Source organism: Antedon mediterranea, chromosome 4, assembly GCF_964355755.1.
Source record: "Antedon mediterranea chromosome 4, ecAntMedi1.1, whole genome shotgun sequence".
Taxonomy (NCBI): domain Eukaryota; kingdom Metazoa; phylum Echinodermata; class Crinoidea; order Comatulida; family Antedonidae; genus Antedon; species Antedon mediterranea.
In genome coordinates this window covers 3,331,256-3,346,204 of record NC_092673.1, presented here as the reverse complement: position 1 = coordinate 3,346,204, position 14,949 = coordinate 3,331,256, and the positions used below count along the sequence as shown (strand labels likewise).

Genomic DNA, 14,949 nt, shown 5'->3' with positions numbered 1-14,949 from the left:
GGTTTTCCATGTTGTTGCTATTAATAAGTAATCTTGTGTGTAGAAAACGCCACACGATTTTTAAATGAACCCGTCTTTATCAATAGTCGGTAAACATAGCCTTGAAAAGGGTGATTGATAGCTGCGCAATGAATTAAAAAATCCCCAAGTTAAATATTATGCATAATATAAAAGTCTAATCTATCAAAGTAATTTGACAAAAGAATTGTGATGTGCCCAAATATGGTAGTGATATTCCCAAATATGGTAGTGATATGGTTGAGATCATGGCCATATATGGGCACATCACATTTTTTGTCACATAAAGTTTAAAAGTACTCATACTTCATGTGATTGTTTACATCGTACACTGCGCGTGTCATTTTTGATGTTCTGAGCATCTGTCACTACAGCCAATCTCCGGTGTGAAATAGTAAATTCATGGAACGAAATGAATAAAACCGTAAACGTGTTTGTTAGATGGATGGATGGAGGATCACATTTATTCTCTTATAGACCAATAAGCAATGTTGATACCGTTGTTTATATATATTATTATGTATGCCTGGAGTTGTTCTATTAAAACGTCTCGTTGGTTTACCGCATGATTAAGTTTAAATTGAATACAATTATTTTCAAAGCACAACCCTTACTATTAATACTGTTATAGGAAAATCATCAATATAAAAATAGACTATTATACCAGGGAGTTGTTATTAGTAATAACAACTCCGATACTATTATGCCAGAGAAGATTGACGACATTAGAATTGTTAACTCGGATTTGAAGAGCAGAACAAACTATAGGCCTAGGTAACATGGTCCGTAAGGTTAGTTATTTCATTTACTTAGTAACTGCTGATATAAAGTTTGCGGTCCACCACGCGTATATTCTGAAAAGAAGAACTACATATAGGCCTACGCGTGGTGTACCGCAAACTTTATATCAACATTTGATTTCGCCATGCAAACCTTCAAATAATTACTGCTGTTTGGAATTTGCTAAGTAACTCAGAACATTGAGGTTAAAGGCATCAACTGAACATACATTTGCGGTTTTTGTGTTCACAGGATGGGGAAGATAGGTCTACCAGCAGGGAGTTGTTACAACTCCCTGGGCCTACTACGCCCTACCAGGGTTCTCATCGTGCGATGGGTAAATTTCATTGCGAGTGTGGTAACGAATGGATTAGTGGGCACTCGTGGGCTAATACGCATCAAACTTGTCAGGGATGTGAAGCCGAAGTCTACCCTATACACCAGGTAAGTAAGTGAAACCGAAAATTACATTTACACAGGTCGTAGCCTACTACTTTGCACATCGTAGAATCTCATTCAAAGCGGCTCCCTTTGAACATTTTTGTTCTGCTCATTATTTTCATCATTCATTGTTTGGTGATTCAATATACATCATCACTATCAACACTAATCATCTTATCTTTATAGTCATTATAACGTTGTTCGGTATCAAATACAACCCTAGAATCGATTAATATCGCATTTTGTTACACTGTTTCTGTTTTGTTTTCTAGTGGAAACTGAAACGGGGAACGAAAAAAGCAAATTCAAAGGCACATGACCAGGTTCGTTGTGGTAAATGTAAGGAAATTGGTGGTAACTGTGTGAATCTGAAAAAAAAAGCATATAAATGTCCAAAATGTGGTAACGAATGGGCCAACAATTCAAAAAAGACTATTCAAAAATGCTACAAATGTAGCCACCCCTCCTGTCATCCAGGTAAGTTGTATCTACAGGCTCTTGCCTATAAAAACAAAGAATAATGATACAATCATTAGACAAGACAAGACATATATGAATATAATTAAAAGAAAGAAAATATTTTGTGTTTCATGATACGGTGACGATGAATGAACGTCGACATCTCCGAGGGAATGATATTAAGTTCGAGGGAATATATATTTCCCGAAGCGTTGTCAGAACTTCATTTTTTACAATAATAATGCCTACTTCTTTTTTATTTCAGTCACGGTCGGCACTCGAAGATATCCGGCGCATATTCCTTAAAAGGGAGAGTTGAGGGGAACGCAATCACGCGCCTATTCACTTCAAGTTCTCATTTCTGTTGAATTTACAAATCTCAGATTGACACTGAAATTTTATTACAATAAGATAAGATTGATCTAATTTAGACCGTTGTATTCCTTTTGTAAAATTCTGTAGAATTTCTTACGTTATATAATAACTATATATGTACACGTTTTAAACATTTTTGGTAGGCCTTAGTATTTCCGATTTTAAACGTATACAAAATGTATGCAGGATGTATCAAAACGATAAAGTAAAATAACCAGAGAAAAGTTAGCAGAGCTTTTGGGCAACACTAGCCCTTCATCAGTATAAATGATATTAATGTAGGCCTAAGGCTACAGTATGAATTTTGTAAATAAAAGAGTGTTGTATTTTAAAGTATTTTTTGTTAATGTTAATGTCACTTTAAAAAAATGTTACATTGACCTACAACAAGTAAAAGTTGTGATAATAAATTACCAGCGTTGATTTCAGTGCTTGATCAAATGTAAACATGGCTTTGTTGGTCTTACGGTAGGCATAGGTATTAGCAATCATATTCTGTAGGGATCAACTTATTGTGTTCTTGAAATTGTTGACGAATAATGATTTGAGGTGAGTGTGAGTTCGAACTTTCACAAAAAGACAGACAGATAGATAGAAAACTGAATGACAAGCCCTCTATAGTTTGCTTTAATTTTCTCAGCTCCATCATCAATAATCCGATCCGATCCTCCTCTCTCTCCGACGTTGACAACCAGATGCTCCTCTGCTGTTTTTAATTAGATTACAGACTACAGTAGGCCTAGCTTAATCTGTTTGATATGCCCGGATATCTCTTTCAATTGTAGGTTTTTATTTATTTTGTGTATTTAGTTGCTCAGAGTGACATTAATATTATAGGCTAGCTGAGGCCGATTATTTTATAGCCTACTCCTAGGCTAGTAGCTAGTAGGCCTAGCTAGGCCTAGCCTAGGGCCTAGGCCTAGCCTAGCTAGGCCTGCTAGCTATCCTACTAGCCTATAGGCTAGGCCCTCTAGGCTAGGCTAGGTCCCAGGCCTATATAGAGCTAGGCTAGGCCTTTTCTTATATTTTACAATAAAAAGGCTACCTACTAGGGCCAGGCCTAGCTAGGCCTAGGCCTAGTAATAAGTAGGAGGCCTCCGGGACCCTCCCTACCCTAGCCTAGCTAGTCTAGCCTGCTTGCAGGTGGCGGCCTCCTAGTAGTAGAGGCCTAGTAGTATAGTTCGAGCTAGGCCTATATAGGCCTATACATATAGGCCTAGGAGGCCTAGGCCTGGTAGTAGAAGTAGATTTGACTAGGCCTAGGCCTAGGTCCGGGTGCTGGAATAATTTTTGTATTTGATTACAGAAAATGGATGTTGAAGTAATTGCTAGAATACGACCAAAATTAAGAGGAGAAGGAGTTGATAATCTTCAAAGGCGAGATGGATTCACATTTTCTGACACCAACAATTTTAGCCACAGGTAAACATGTGATTGTGAATGAATCCTACTCCACTCCAAGATTTAAAAAAAATAGGACAGTCTAGGCCTAGGCCCTCTATTGCGACTTCTAACCAATTGGCCAAGAAGTAGTTACACCAGGGTCGCTCTGCAAAACATAAGTATCACAGCTCTCTGCAAATACCTACAGTCTTAGCAACTAACTAAGCCAAAAAAAAGGGAGTAAAAATCTTTCTAAACATTGTGGCAAATTTGATAATATTTTAGTTTTTAAACATGACTAAAAAAGTGCTTAATTTATTTGATACCAATTTGTTTACAATTTAGGTTTAACGCTGCATATGACCCAGAGATCAGTAATCATGCAGTGTTTAGTGGATCTATCAAACCAATGATGGAGCTGTTTATGGCTGGTTTTAACTGCGCTGTCATGTGCTTTGGAGAAGGGAGATCTGGTAAAACCTACACAATATACGGTGAAGACCGACAAGCACCTGGCCTCGTTCAGCTCCTCATTGAGGAAGTGTTTGAGACTTCTCGGATTGGTAAGATAGTTTTTTTAAATCATCTGTCAATTCACATCTCATCATCTAATTTACAGCCTATATTATTTTAATTTAATGTATATATTTAGGCAAATTGCCAAGGATAACCACAAGCGAATTCATTCACTAACCTTCCTAAAGGTGGCAATCCCATTGACAAGACAAACATGTACACAAGATGCTCTACATAAACAAAGTCTTATTACAAATGTTTTGGAATGGAGTTGTAAATTGTGATTAGAAAAAATGTTCATATGTTATTTATTCTTATCATAATTTTTATTGTCTTCATCATCTACTTCATTATCCTCTTTTTTATAACCATTGTCATGGCATAATCTCTCATCTGCATCATCCATTATTATAATAATATTATTCATTATTATAATTTCAACCATCATCAAAAACAAAATGGTTTCCGTAAACAGTATACACAATATGTAATATACACAATAAGTAATATAAACAGATATTTATTTTCGTATTGTAATAATATATTATATTTTTTGTAGGAAGTTTATATTCTGCAGCATTTTACAATATGCAACAAGTATAACATTGTCAAAAAACATTTAATTTAAACATTTTCATTTTTTTAGATTATTCTCAAATGCGTTTGAATATTGAGATGTTTGAAGTGGTTAATGAGAACGTGAATGATCTGTTACATCATAGCCAACAATCACACCAATTGATTGATGTCAGCATTAAGTACACACCAGAATATGGCTATCATGTGTCTGTAAGTAAAAAACAAACCGCAGCATCTGTGTAAATACTTTATTGTCACTCTTAACATGATGTAATCTATGAAAAAAAGTTACAAATATGATGTAAGCAGACGTAAGAAACTTTATTTGTCATCGTAAAAAACAAAGAAATGTCGGTTGTCAGCAAATCCGATTAAAAGATACATATATAAAACGGAAGAACGAATGAAAACAAATGTAAAAGTATAAAACAGTCAATTAAAAAGGTTTAAAACGTACGTAAATTACATTCTAGAGACACCAGTGTTAAAAATATGAATGAGTTTGGCACAAAGGAATTTCTAAAACGACATCGCACATTACGTGTGTGTGATGAAAAAATATACAAAAATATTTTGATACTCAAGTTTTTGCCCTTTATAAATTAAGTGATTATAAACGCAGTGTAAAATTAGTTTATTTAAATTTAAATGTAATTATATAAAAGTGGAAATGACTATCAAAGACAATAAACCTTCAAGGAATGCATTTAATTGTATCTGAATATTTAAAAGAAAACATATATTTAGAAAATTTAAAAAAAATTATATGAGGGATAGGTGACTAATTTTAAAAAAATATTGTATTGATTTTATGCTGGTCAAATGAATAAAAATGAATTTAAAACATTAAAAGTCCTAGCTGTTTCTATTTTTAGGGTCTCAATTCAGTTCCACTTCAGTCATCAAAAGAAGCAGAGAGCGTTCTAAAGAAAGCCTCTGAACGACGAATCAGGGCAGAGACAGATTTTGGGCAAACGCATCGTAAAGCGACAATCATCACAAAATTACATATTTCTGGGGTTAGTAAATATTTACGAAATTATTTAAAATGCTGTTACAAACTTACTAATTAAATCATGATTATGATTGCTTTTGCTATTTAAATATAGGCTGGGAATTCTTATAGCTGACATACATTTTTTATTTAAAAATGTATTGTCCCCCAAAAACATGAAAAATGAAGATTAATAAAATCAGACTTTAAATGGGCCATTTTGCAGTTTTAATCAAGTTATTCACTTCTCCTGACAGGCAATTTAGGTATTTTTAGCTTTAAATTACATTTTTTTTCAGGAAAATAATTTGTTTTTTTTTCGATCCTGGTGGGTCAACGTGAATAACTATTATGTGACATTAAAATGGCATATTTAAAAAAAAATTTTTAGGGGGACAATATATCTTTAAGTTGGCGCAAATTGAAAGCTCCGTATTAAAAAGTTTAAATTTCTTTTCAGATTGGAGATTGCCAATCATCTTTCACATTTGTAGATTTACCTTCAGCTGACAAGCTATCCCAGGATTCACAGCAGGTGAAGATTAGAGAGGGCACTAATACCAACAAATCAATCTACGCCCTAGCTAATCTGGTCACGTCACTTGCAGAACAACAAACGGCAAACAGGATTATTACCTACAGGTAAAAAATTATATTATATTGTTTATATTTATTAATTGTTGGAATTTCAGAAAGCATTGCTAAATTGCAAGTAGGATTTCACGAAAGCAATAAAGCTTTTATTAATTTTTATTGATAATTTGTACAAGATCTGTTGTATACAGTCAAAACCATTGTAAACAAAGCGAGTCGTATGGTCGAGTGGTTAAGGCAAGGGCGCCGCTTACTTTACCTAGAGAGCCAACATTATCGTCGAAGGTTCGAGACCGACTCGCTCCTAGTTTTGGTGGTGGAACAAGTCGTCTCGTATAAGGACAATAAACCCTAGGTCCAGTGTAAACAGTTTGTCCATGTGTACTTCAAAGAACCGAGTTCATCATTCGAGACGAGTAGGGGGTGAACTGGTGAACTGGTTCACAAAATAGCCCCTGTGTCAGGGGGATTACCACCTATCTAATAGGACAGTGGTTAATTTACTATTGGACATAAAAAAAATATTTAAAAAATAATGGGTTGTATATTTATGTTTGTTTGTTACAGTGATTCAATTGTGACCTCATTGATGGAAGACATCTTAGGAGGGAATTGTCTGACTAAGGTGATGGTTAATTTAAAATCGTGCTCTCAACCACAAACAACTCTGACAGAAGTACTCAAAATGGCTGCCAAGTTCTCACGAGTCAGGAACTTCCCAATCATAAACACCAGACAAGCATTGGTGAGATTTATTATCATTTTAGTTTCTTCAAATATTTGTTTGCGCTTCTGTTACCAATTATTACAATTGCTTTTTAATTGTTTTTTCCTTTCCTACTTTATCTCCATATTTCATCCTCATTTCTTGTTTTATCTTCGTTTTTCTTTTTTTCTCCATCATCCTTTACTACTTTCATTTTCTTCTTCCACTTGTTTAGATACTTCTTATATCTTGTGTTACTCTCTCTTTTTTTCTCCGGCTCCGCTTTTCTCTTATGTTCTTCAATCATGTTCAGTATCTTTGATTTGTTTTTCATGATGATTATTATATATTTATGATATTATGCATTGTAGGATTTACTGACACAATACCGTACCAAGATCTTGAATGGAACAACAAAAGGTGTTGCTATGGCTACCGCTTCCTCATTGACTAGTGATGAGCTGCTGATGAAGCACAGAAGTCTCACTACTGATAATGTAAATATTTCTTTCAAATTAATAAACGTTTGATAAAGTCAAGTATGTACATGTTATTTTTTTTATTTCACCTTTTTCATAGAGGGTTGGGCCTCTTGATGAATTAAGTGTCTGTGTGTGACAGTGGCTGTGTGTGACAGTGGCTGTGTGTATACTAGTACACCAGGGTAACCGCCCTACTCGTCTTGAAAGATGTACTAGGTTCTTAATCTTTAAAGTGCACATCAGCCAGATGTGTACACTGGACCTACAGTTTATAGGCCTTATCCGAAAAGACTCATTCTACCACCAGAACCATGGAGCGAGTAAGGCTGAAGCCCTTGCCGATTACGGTTCCACTGTTTTAACCACTAACTGTACCATGGAGGAATGATTGTAATGTTGGGGATCCCCCATTTTCCACTAAGCAAATTCATTTAAGCAAATCAAAAGCATTTTTATATGCATACATATTTATATTTCCATGTACTTTTTACAATACGAACACTGCATAACCAATCAGAGATCAGGAAATTTGAAAATACTCCCAGCCTTTCAATTGTTTTCTGGAAAATGTTTTTAACTTATGTGTAATATAATATTCCAAGTGAAAATAATTTTTGTTTTGTCAGCTTGATCTTAAATCAGAAAATGAAAAACTGAAAGTGAAGCTAAAGCAGATAGAGGGCAGGCTGCATGATTTGGCATCGGCTAAATCTGATCTAACAAGTAAACTTATTAACTCTGATGAAGATAGGTTAAAGGTCAGTGTACATTTATTTAAAAAAAATATATTTTAATGGATTTACTGGCAACACACAAAGCACTGTCTACACTATCAAATATGTGGCAAAAAAATGTGATGTCCCATATATGGACATGATGATGTCATATCACTACAATATTTGAGGATATCACTACCATATTTGAGCAAATCACACTTTTTTTTGTTAAACTTGTTTAATAGTGTAGACAGAGCTTTAAAGTGTATTTACTTTTATTTGTATTTTTGTGTACACAGGCTTCGAAAATGCTGGTTGAGTATAGAGTGGAAAATAGTAGAATGAAAGAAAGAGTTGAACAAGACAAATATGAACTGACAAATAAGGTATTAAATTAGAAAAATATAATTTAAACATAATGAATATTCAGTAGAGCCTCTACTTTGGGACACCCCTATTAAGGGGATACTTTCCTGTAAAAAAAATGAATGAAAATATGGTGTACGACGTGAGGTAATTTCCCGATTGATCGTAATCAAAACGGTACTGGGTATGGTCTACTAGCGTCCCTGACCCCAACAAGTACATCCATTCATAGAAGCCTTAATGAAGTAAGCCTACCTGGTGGTGGCTATAGGACGGTTCAGAGATAACGACTTATACTTATTCGGGAACACCCCTATCCCAGGGACACTTTGTTAGGTTCTATTGTTAATATCCTATTGATATGTGAATTGCTTTTCGATCAGTAAAGCAATCTGTACTATGGTAACCATGTCATTGATTAGGTGTTATAACGTACTACACTAATTTATTCATTTCATATTTATTCCCCAAGGTACTAGCTCTTGAGCATGAGTTGGTGACTATGAAATGGCAGTTTGACAAGTCCAACAAAGAACAGGATTATTACAGGTCACAGTTGAATGAGATGGAGATACAGCGTAAGGAGCTAGCTGATCGATATGTCGCCCTCAAGGCTGACCATGTTACGCTGATGAAAGAACATGACAAGGAGGTAGGCTGATTTTCTATACAATACTTGTACTGTAGTACTGCATCCCTATGCACCAGCACTTTGGACATAATAGGCAACTGCAGTACTGCATCCCTATGCACCAGCACTTTAGACATAATAGGCAACTGCAGTACTGCATCCCTATGCACCAGCACTTTAGACATAATAGGCAACTGCAGTACTGCATCCCTATGCACCAGCACTTTAGACATAATAGGCATACTATCACAAAAATCTTTGCAAACCCCTAGTGTTGCTAATCTACCTGTGGTCTTATTCAACATTCACACTTAGGCTAAGGAAAACACTAAGGAAAATTTACTGTTTACTGTACGTGAACACCAAAATATTTACGAATTTAAGTGAAAAACTGAGTTAAAAAAAGTATTTAAGGGAAAATCTTGCTTTAAAACAAGTGGATTGGTGAATACAGCTACTGTTTTCAGGATATTTGAACGCTTACCATTGTGTACACTTAAGAATTAGCATTATCGTTTGTACAGGTCGCTCGTAATGAGGAGTTAGGCCTTGAATTGCTGAATCTTGTGAATGCGCGAGCTACACTATTGAAACAGACAGACAACTTAGTGAAAGCTGACAGCTTAGACGGTAATAGAGGAAGTGATCTTGAAAGGATTCGTGGTATAGTCACTGGATTAAACTCAAACAAACAGAGGGTAGGTATTGATTACTCATTTGAAACTTGTAGTTTATTTTTTTAAAGCTGTTTTTTTAATAGCAACTTAGAGATTTTCCATTTGATTTCAAGAAATTCTTATAGGCTCTGTTTACACTATCAAACTAGTTTTACAAAAAAAAATGTGTGATGTTACCAAATTATGGTAGTGATGCTTAAAAATGGTAGTGATATGATATCATCATGTCCTCATTTTTGGTCACAAAAAGTTTAATAGTGTAGACAGAACTTAACACGTGAAAAATACTCTTAACATACATGACTGTATCGTTTCAGACAACACAACTACTTGCCTCACAAAAGGAGAGAATAGAAATGGAAAGAAATGTAAGTAGTTTAACATTTTTATCATTTTGTGTTTATCAACAAAATTCAACAAAAATGATGAGTTTAAATTAAGAGATTCTGTTCCTTAATATATCATTCACACCTCATAGTATAAACATTATCTATTTTAATTATTTTCTTTGTAGTTGTTTGGAAATCACAAGCAATTCCGACAAGAAATTGAAAAGCTGAGAAACGAGTATGATACGCAACAAGATCAACTAGAAAACAAAATGTAAATACAAAAATTCTGCATGTCAACAAAATAAGTAGAATTTCTGAATAAGCAGTATGTCCCTACCATTGCTGTTATTTTGGTTATCACACTAAAGATTAAACAACATTTCATATTCTTTCATATTACTTTATTTGAAATGCATATTGAAAATCGGACCTTCCAGAAAGCAGGACTCTATGATCTTTTACTTTACCCAAAATGCATAGTAGTTACAAAAATGATTTAATTGTCTTAAATTGTTTCATCATATAAATCTTATTCAGGATGTCTTTAGCAAAAGAGATACAATCATCAAGAAAGCATTCTCGTGAATTGCAACGGAAACTTTCAGAAAAAACAACGGTAGGCATAAAAAACATTTAATTTTCAATCATTTTTAAAGTATCTTATGAACTTCTTTATATGAAGCAGTGGTTGGTGTACCGTACTAAAAATGCAATATAATTTAATTATTTAACTTGTACAGCTCTTTCTACACTATCACACTAGTTGGACAAAAATGTGTGATGTGCCCAAATGTGTTAGTGATATGCCCAAATATGGTAGTGATATGCCCAAATATGGTAGTGATATGATATCATCATGTCCATATATGAACACATCACATTTTTTGTCACATCAAGTTTGATTGTGTAGACAGAGCTTAAATGTGTTACATTTCATTTGTTAGGAGTTACTGGTTTCAGGCAACAAATGCAAGGAGTTGGAGATGGCAACAAGTAAGTTACAGCTGCAAGTGAGAGAGTTAAATGGTGAATACAGAGCACGTCTTCTGAAATATGTTGAGGATATAGCTGTAAGTGAAACCAAATTTGTTTTTTTATATTTTTTATCTAAACCTCAAAAAAGTGTGTTTTGCCCAAATATGGTAGTGATATGACATCATCAAGTTTCATAGTGCAGACAGAGAGTCGAATTCCTTTAAGATTTGACAACGTGAAGTTTCCTGAATAATAAATAATGAGTTCTACTCTAATTGTTATTCCTATTTATATAATCCTTATATTTTGAAGCCAATTTTCGTCCAATGAGTCCTTCTACACCTATTGTGCATCTTATACAGTAAATGTTTGTTATTCAGTGGCGTAGCGGCTATGAGCGCTCACTGGCTAAACCCAGGAGCCCATAAGCTCAAGGAGCCCCAGGGCATGAGCAGTCCAAACTACCCAGTGTTGGAGGGCACCTTATGAGTGTAAACCAGGGGCCTTTGCCCTGTGTGTTACGCCACTGGTTATATTTCATTATTATTTTATTATATAATCTAATCTCTCCTAAGTATAATCTCTTTATTTTGTTTTGTATCTCTCAAGGACTTTGTGGACAGTGATTCAAAGTCTTCAGTTAGAAATCTTCAAAACTATGTGCACACTATGTCCAAGGATCTGAAAGATGCGTTTAAGAAACGCGAGGAACAGTTGAGTAACGCAGCACGTACGTACCGGAACCAATCACTAAGAATTGCTAAGAAACATGAGGAGCTTCTTGTTGCTTATAGGTATAGTGTATACCATTTATTTGTTTTCATTATTTGGTTTCAGTCAGTGGCGTAACAGCTATTACATTCACTGGTTGAACCCAGAAGCCCCAGAGCTAATGGGGCCCCAGAGCATGAGCAGCCCAATGCAATTACCCAGTGTTGGAGGGCCCCTTATGAGTGCTAAACCAGGGGCCTTTTTCCCTTGCGTTATGCCACTGGTTTCAGCTGGAGCAATGAAGCAACATTGTCTTTTTTAAATCAAGACCAGTTTTTAGTGCACCCTTGTTTTCATCAGTTCTCCTTTCAATTGTATATACTATATGTTTCTGCACATTTTGACTCTGATGTAGTGGCGTAATGCACAGGGCAAAGGCCCCTGGTTTAGCACTCTTAAGGGCCTTCCAACGCTGGGGAGTTGCACATGGACTGCTCAGAGGCCCCTGGATTTAGCCAGTGAACCTCATAGCCGTTACGCCACTGTTCTGATAGCTGCAAGGGAATCAACCCACCAATTTCCATCAAGATAGTGTTGTATAGTAAATACTGTTGATTTCTTTTTCTTAGATGGCTAAAAGAGCAGATTCAAGGTCTGGAGATGCCAGAAGATGAGCAAATCGATGCAGGACCAGAAGAACTGGATCTGAGTCTCTCGGAAAAAGATGTAGATTCTGCCAATCGACAGGAGGTCACCAGACTTCAGAAACTTGTGAATGAACAGAAGATTAAATTAGAACTGGTTCAAAAAGGACATATGGCTGAAGGGTATGTATATTAACATTATTTACTTTAATGTATTTTATGACCAATTTCAAGTTGTTTTTTAGCACAAAAAAGGCAGTTTTCAGTATTTAAAAGTGACATTTATGGTTGAACTCTAAGCATTATGTAATATTGTGTTGTGTTTAAGGTTGTCTGGTGAAAAAACAAGTTGGGACCATCTTAGAAAACAGCTTAGAGAATTCACATTGAACACACAGGTAAAGGCATGGTTTTAAGCTAAGTCTACACTATCAAACAAGTTTTACAAAAAAAAATATGATGTGCCCAAATATGGAAGTGATATACCCAAATATGGTAGTGAAATGACAGCATCATGTCCATATATACATTTTTTTTATTACATTAATTCATTGCAGGAGGAGCTTGAACTTGAAAGAGCAACACTGCTATCCCAGAATGCAATGTTAGAAGAGCAACTGGCAGAATGCCAAGATTACATTAATACAGAGGTTGCCAGGTTAGCAAATGGGTTTTTTTATATTTTATTAAAATTCAATATTGTTAAACACTAGTAAAAGATCACAACGGTTTCAGTCCGGCACCAGCAAATCAAATAGAACGTCAAAGTTTTCATGACACTCTACGCTGCTATGCACCAATCAATATGCATGTAGCCATGTGAAAACGAAATATTGACATTTGATTTGCCGGTTGTGGACTGGAATCGTGCCGGAAAGGTGTTTGCACCATGGTGTACTGCAAATCTACCTTTACTAGTGGCTATTCTGATTCTGACACCAATGCACCTAAAAGACTTGGTTAGAATAGCTAGGTATTATTATTAATCATTAATTTGATAAATATCATCAGCTTGAGCAAATTCAATACTGTACATTGATTCCATTTCTTTTTTTTTCATTTTCTATTTTTAGGTACAAACAGGAGATAAAGTATTTGAGGAAGCATGGCCCAGCAGAGCCTGTTGGACGACATAGTCCAGATATGTTTATAGACGACTACAGACCTAGAAGAGATTATGGCAAAAGAAGTAACATTCCATTCCGGTCTCACACTTTACCCAAGATATAAAAGAATCTAAGAACCTTGAAACTTGTGCAATTAAAGTCAATTTTATGAGATATTTTATGTACAAATTAGGTGAAATATTGATAATTTCTAGATTTTATTAAGCACAAATATAGTTTGAGTTTAGTTGATTGTGAATAATACTATGGAATATGTAAGTATGTCAGGAACGAGCCTGCAATTTTCATAGTTGCATAAATTATCAGATGGCATTAATTTTGGCAACTCTACTTTAAGCTCTGTCTACACTATCAAACTTAATGGAACCAAAAAAATGTGATGTGCCCATATATGGACATGGTGATGTCATATCACTACCATATTTGGGTATATCACTTCCATATTTGGGCACATCACACTTTTTTTTGTAAAACTTGTTTGATAGTGTAGCTTTGGACAAACATCCCTCAAGGCCAAGGTTAGTAAAGATGATCATGAGTAAGCCTTTTATTCAATTAAGACAATGAGGAGGAAATTATGAATTAAACGACTATGATCAGACACTGCTGATACTACCACTCACTGTAGTTTCTGGAATACAAATACTTATTTTGAATGTAAATATTATCACTATTTATGACGAGGTATTGTAATTTATTTACGGTACTGAAATGAACATCAGATAGTTTATTAATAATAATATTTGGACTATATAGTTTATATATTTATCATTTTATATAAAGGCAAAATATTGTGTATATATATATAAGCCTACTCAATATTTTATATTAGAAAGTACTGCTTGTATTTTTATATTATTGTAAATGTAAAAGATTGTCTATGTGTTATATTAGTTGGATTGAATACTGTACATGAAGATATCTGCACCACCAAAGATAAGTAAAGTTATAGTTATATAGTAAAAAACTTGAAATATGAGCATGGAAGTCCAATAGGTTTGATACAGTAATCCAAAAATTATAGATGAATTTTCTATTGTTGCACAATAAATGAATGAACTGTAATAGAAAAGTAAAAATTGTTAAAATTTTCTTCTACTGATCTTTTTTTATGAAGCTAGGTGGTCACTTCTAGGGCCACTTGCGCGCGCACACACACACACACACACGTGGTGTCAGCAAAGAATATATATCAAGTGTCAGTAGTAGACGACGACAGTGAGAGCGGTAAGTTTGAAATAGGCCTCCGAAGCGAGTTTGTAAATAAAAATTAGCTCCTAGCCTAAATAGGTTGAAAAACATTAGTTTAATTCGTCATAATTATGGTTATAAACAGTCATTTTTAAAGTCAAGAAAAACTCAAATAGGCCTAGCCTAGTGGGTAACTGCAGCCTGGCCTGGCCCTAGGCTAGAACTAAACAGTACTGTCTGTACTGTAGTGTT

The 14,949-nt window shown here is 34.9% G+C and overlaps 2 protein-coding genes across 2 annotated transcripts; both read left to right on the top strand.

The window, feature by feature from the left end:
• The first annotated feature begins 703 nt into the window (after window positions 1-703).
• On the top strand, window positions 704-2,427 carry LOC140047894 (zinc finger CCHC domain-containing protein 24-like). Its single transcript, XM_072092922.1, has 4 exons — window positions 704-809; window positions 1,051-1,242; window positions 1,512-1,716; window positions 1,964-2,427. Exons 1-4 carry the CDS (start codon window positions 798-800, stop codon window positions 2,002-2,004), a joined length of 450 nt encoding a protein of 149 aa, XP_071949023.1. The 5' UTR covers window positions 704-797; the 3' UTR covers window positions 2,005-2,427.
• A 327-nt stretch (window positions 2,428-2,754) lies between these two features.
• LOC140047893 (uncharacterized) lies at window positions 2,755-14,564 on the top strand. Its single transcript, XM_072092921.1, has 21 exons — window positions 2,755-2,854; window positions 3,380-3,495; window positions 3,802-4,019; window positions 4,619-4,761; window positions 5,427-5,570; window positions 6,006-6,187; window positions 6,707-6,884; window positions 7,217-7,342; window positions 7,954-8,085; window positions 8,343-8,429; window positions 8,882-9,061; window positions 9,565-9,738; window positions 10,035-10,085; window positions 10,232-10,320; window positions 10,587-10,665; window positions 10,994-11,119; window positions 11,634-11,818; window positions 12,365-12,562; window positions 12,708-12,777; window positions 12,937-13,037; window positions 13,453-14,564. The coding sequence occupies exons 2-21, from the start codon at window positions 3,383-3,385 to the stop codon at window positions 13,607-13,609; spliced, it is 2,733 nt and encodes a 910-aa protein (XP_071949022.1). The 5' UTR covers window positions 2,755-2,854; window positions 3,380-3,382; the 3' UTR covers window positions 13,610-14,564.
• Window positions 14,565-14,949: the final 385 nt, after the last annotated feature.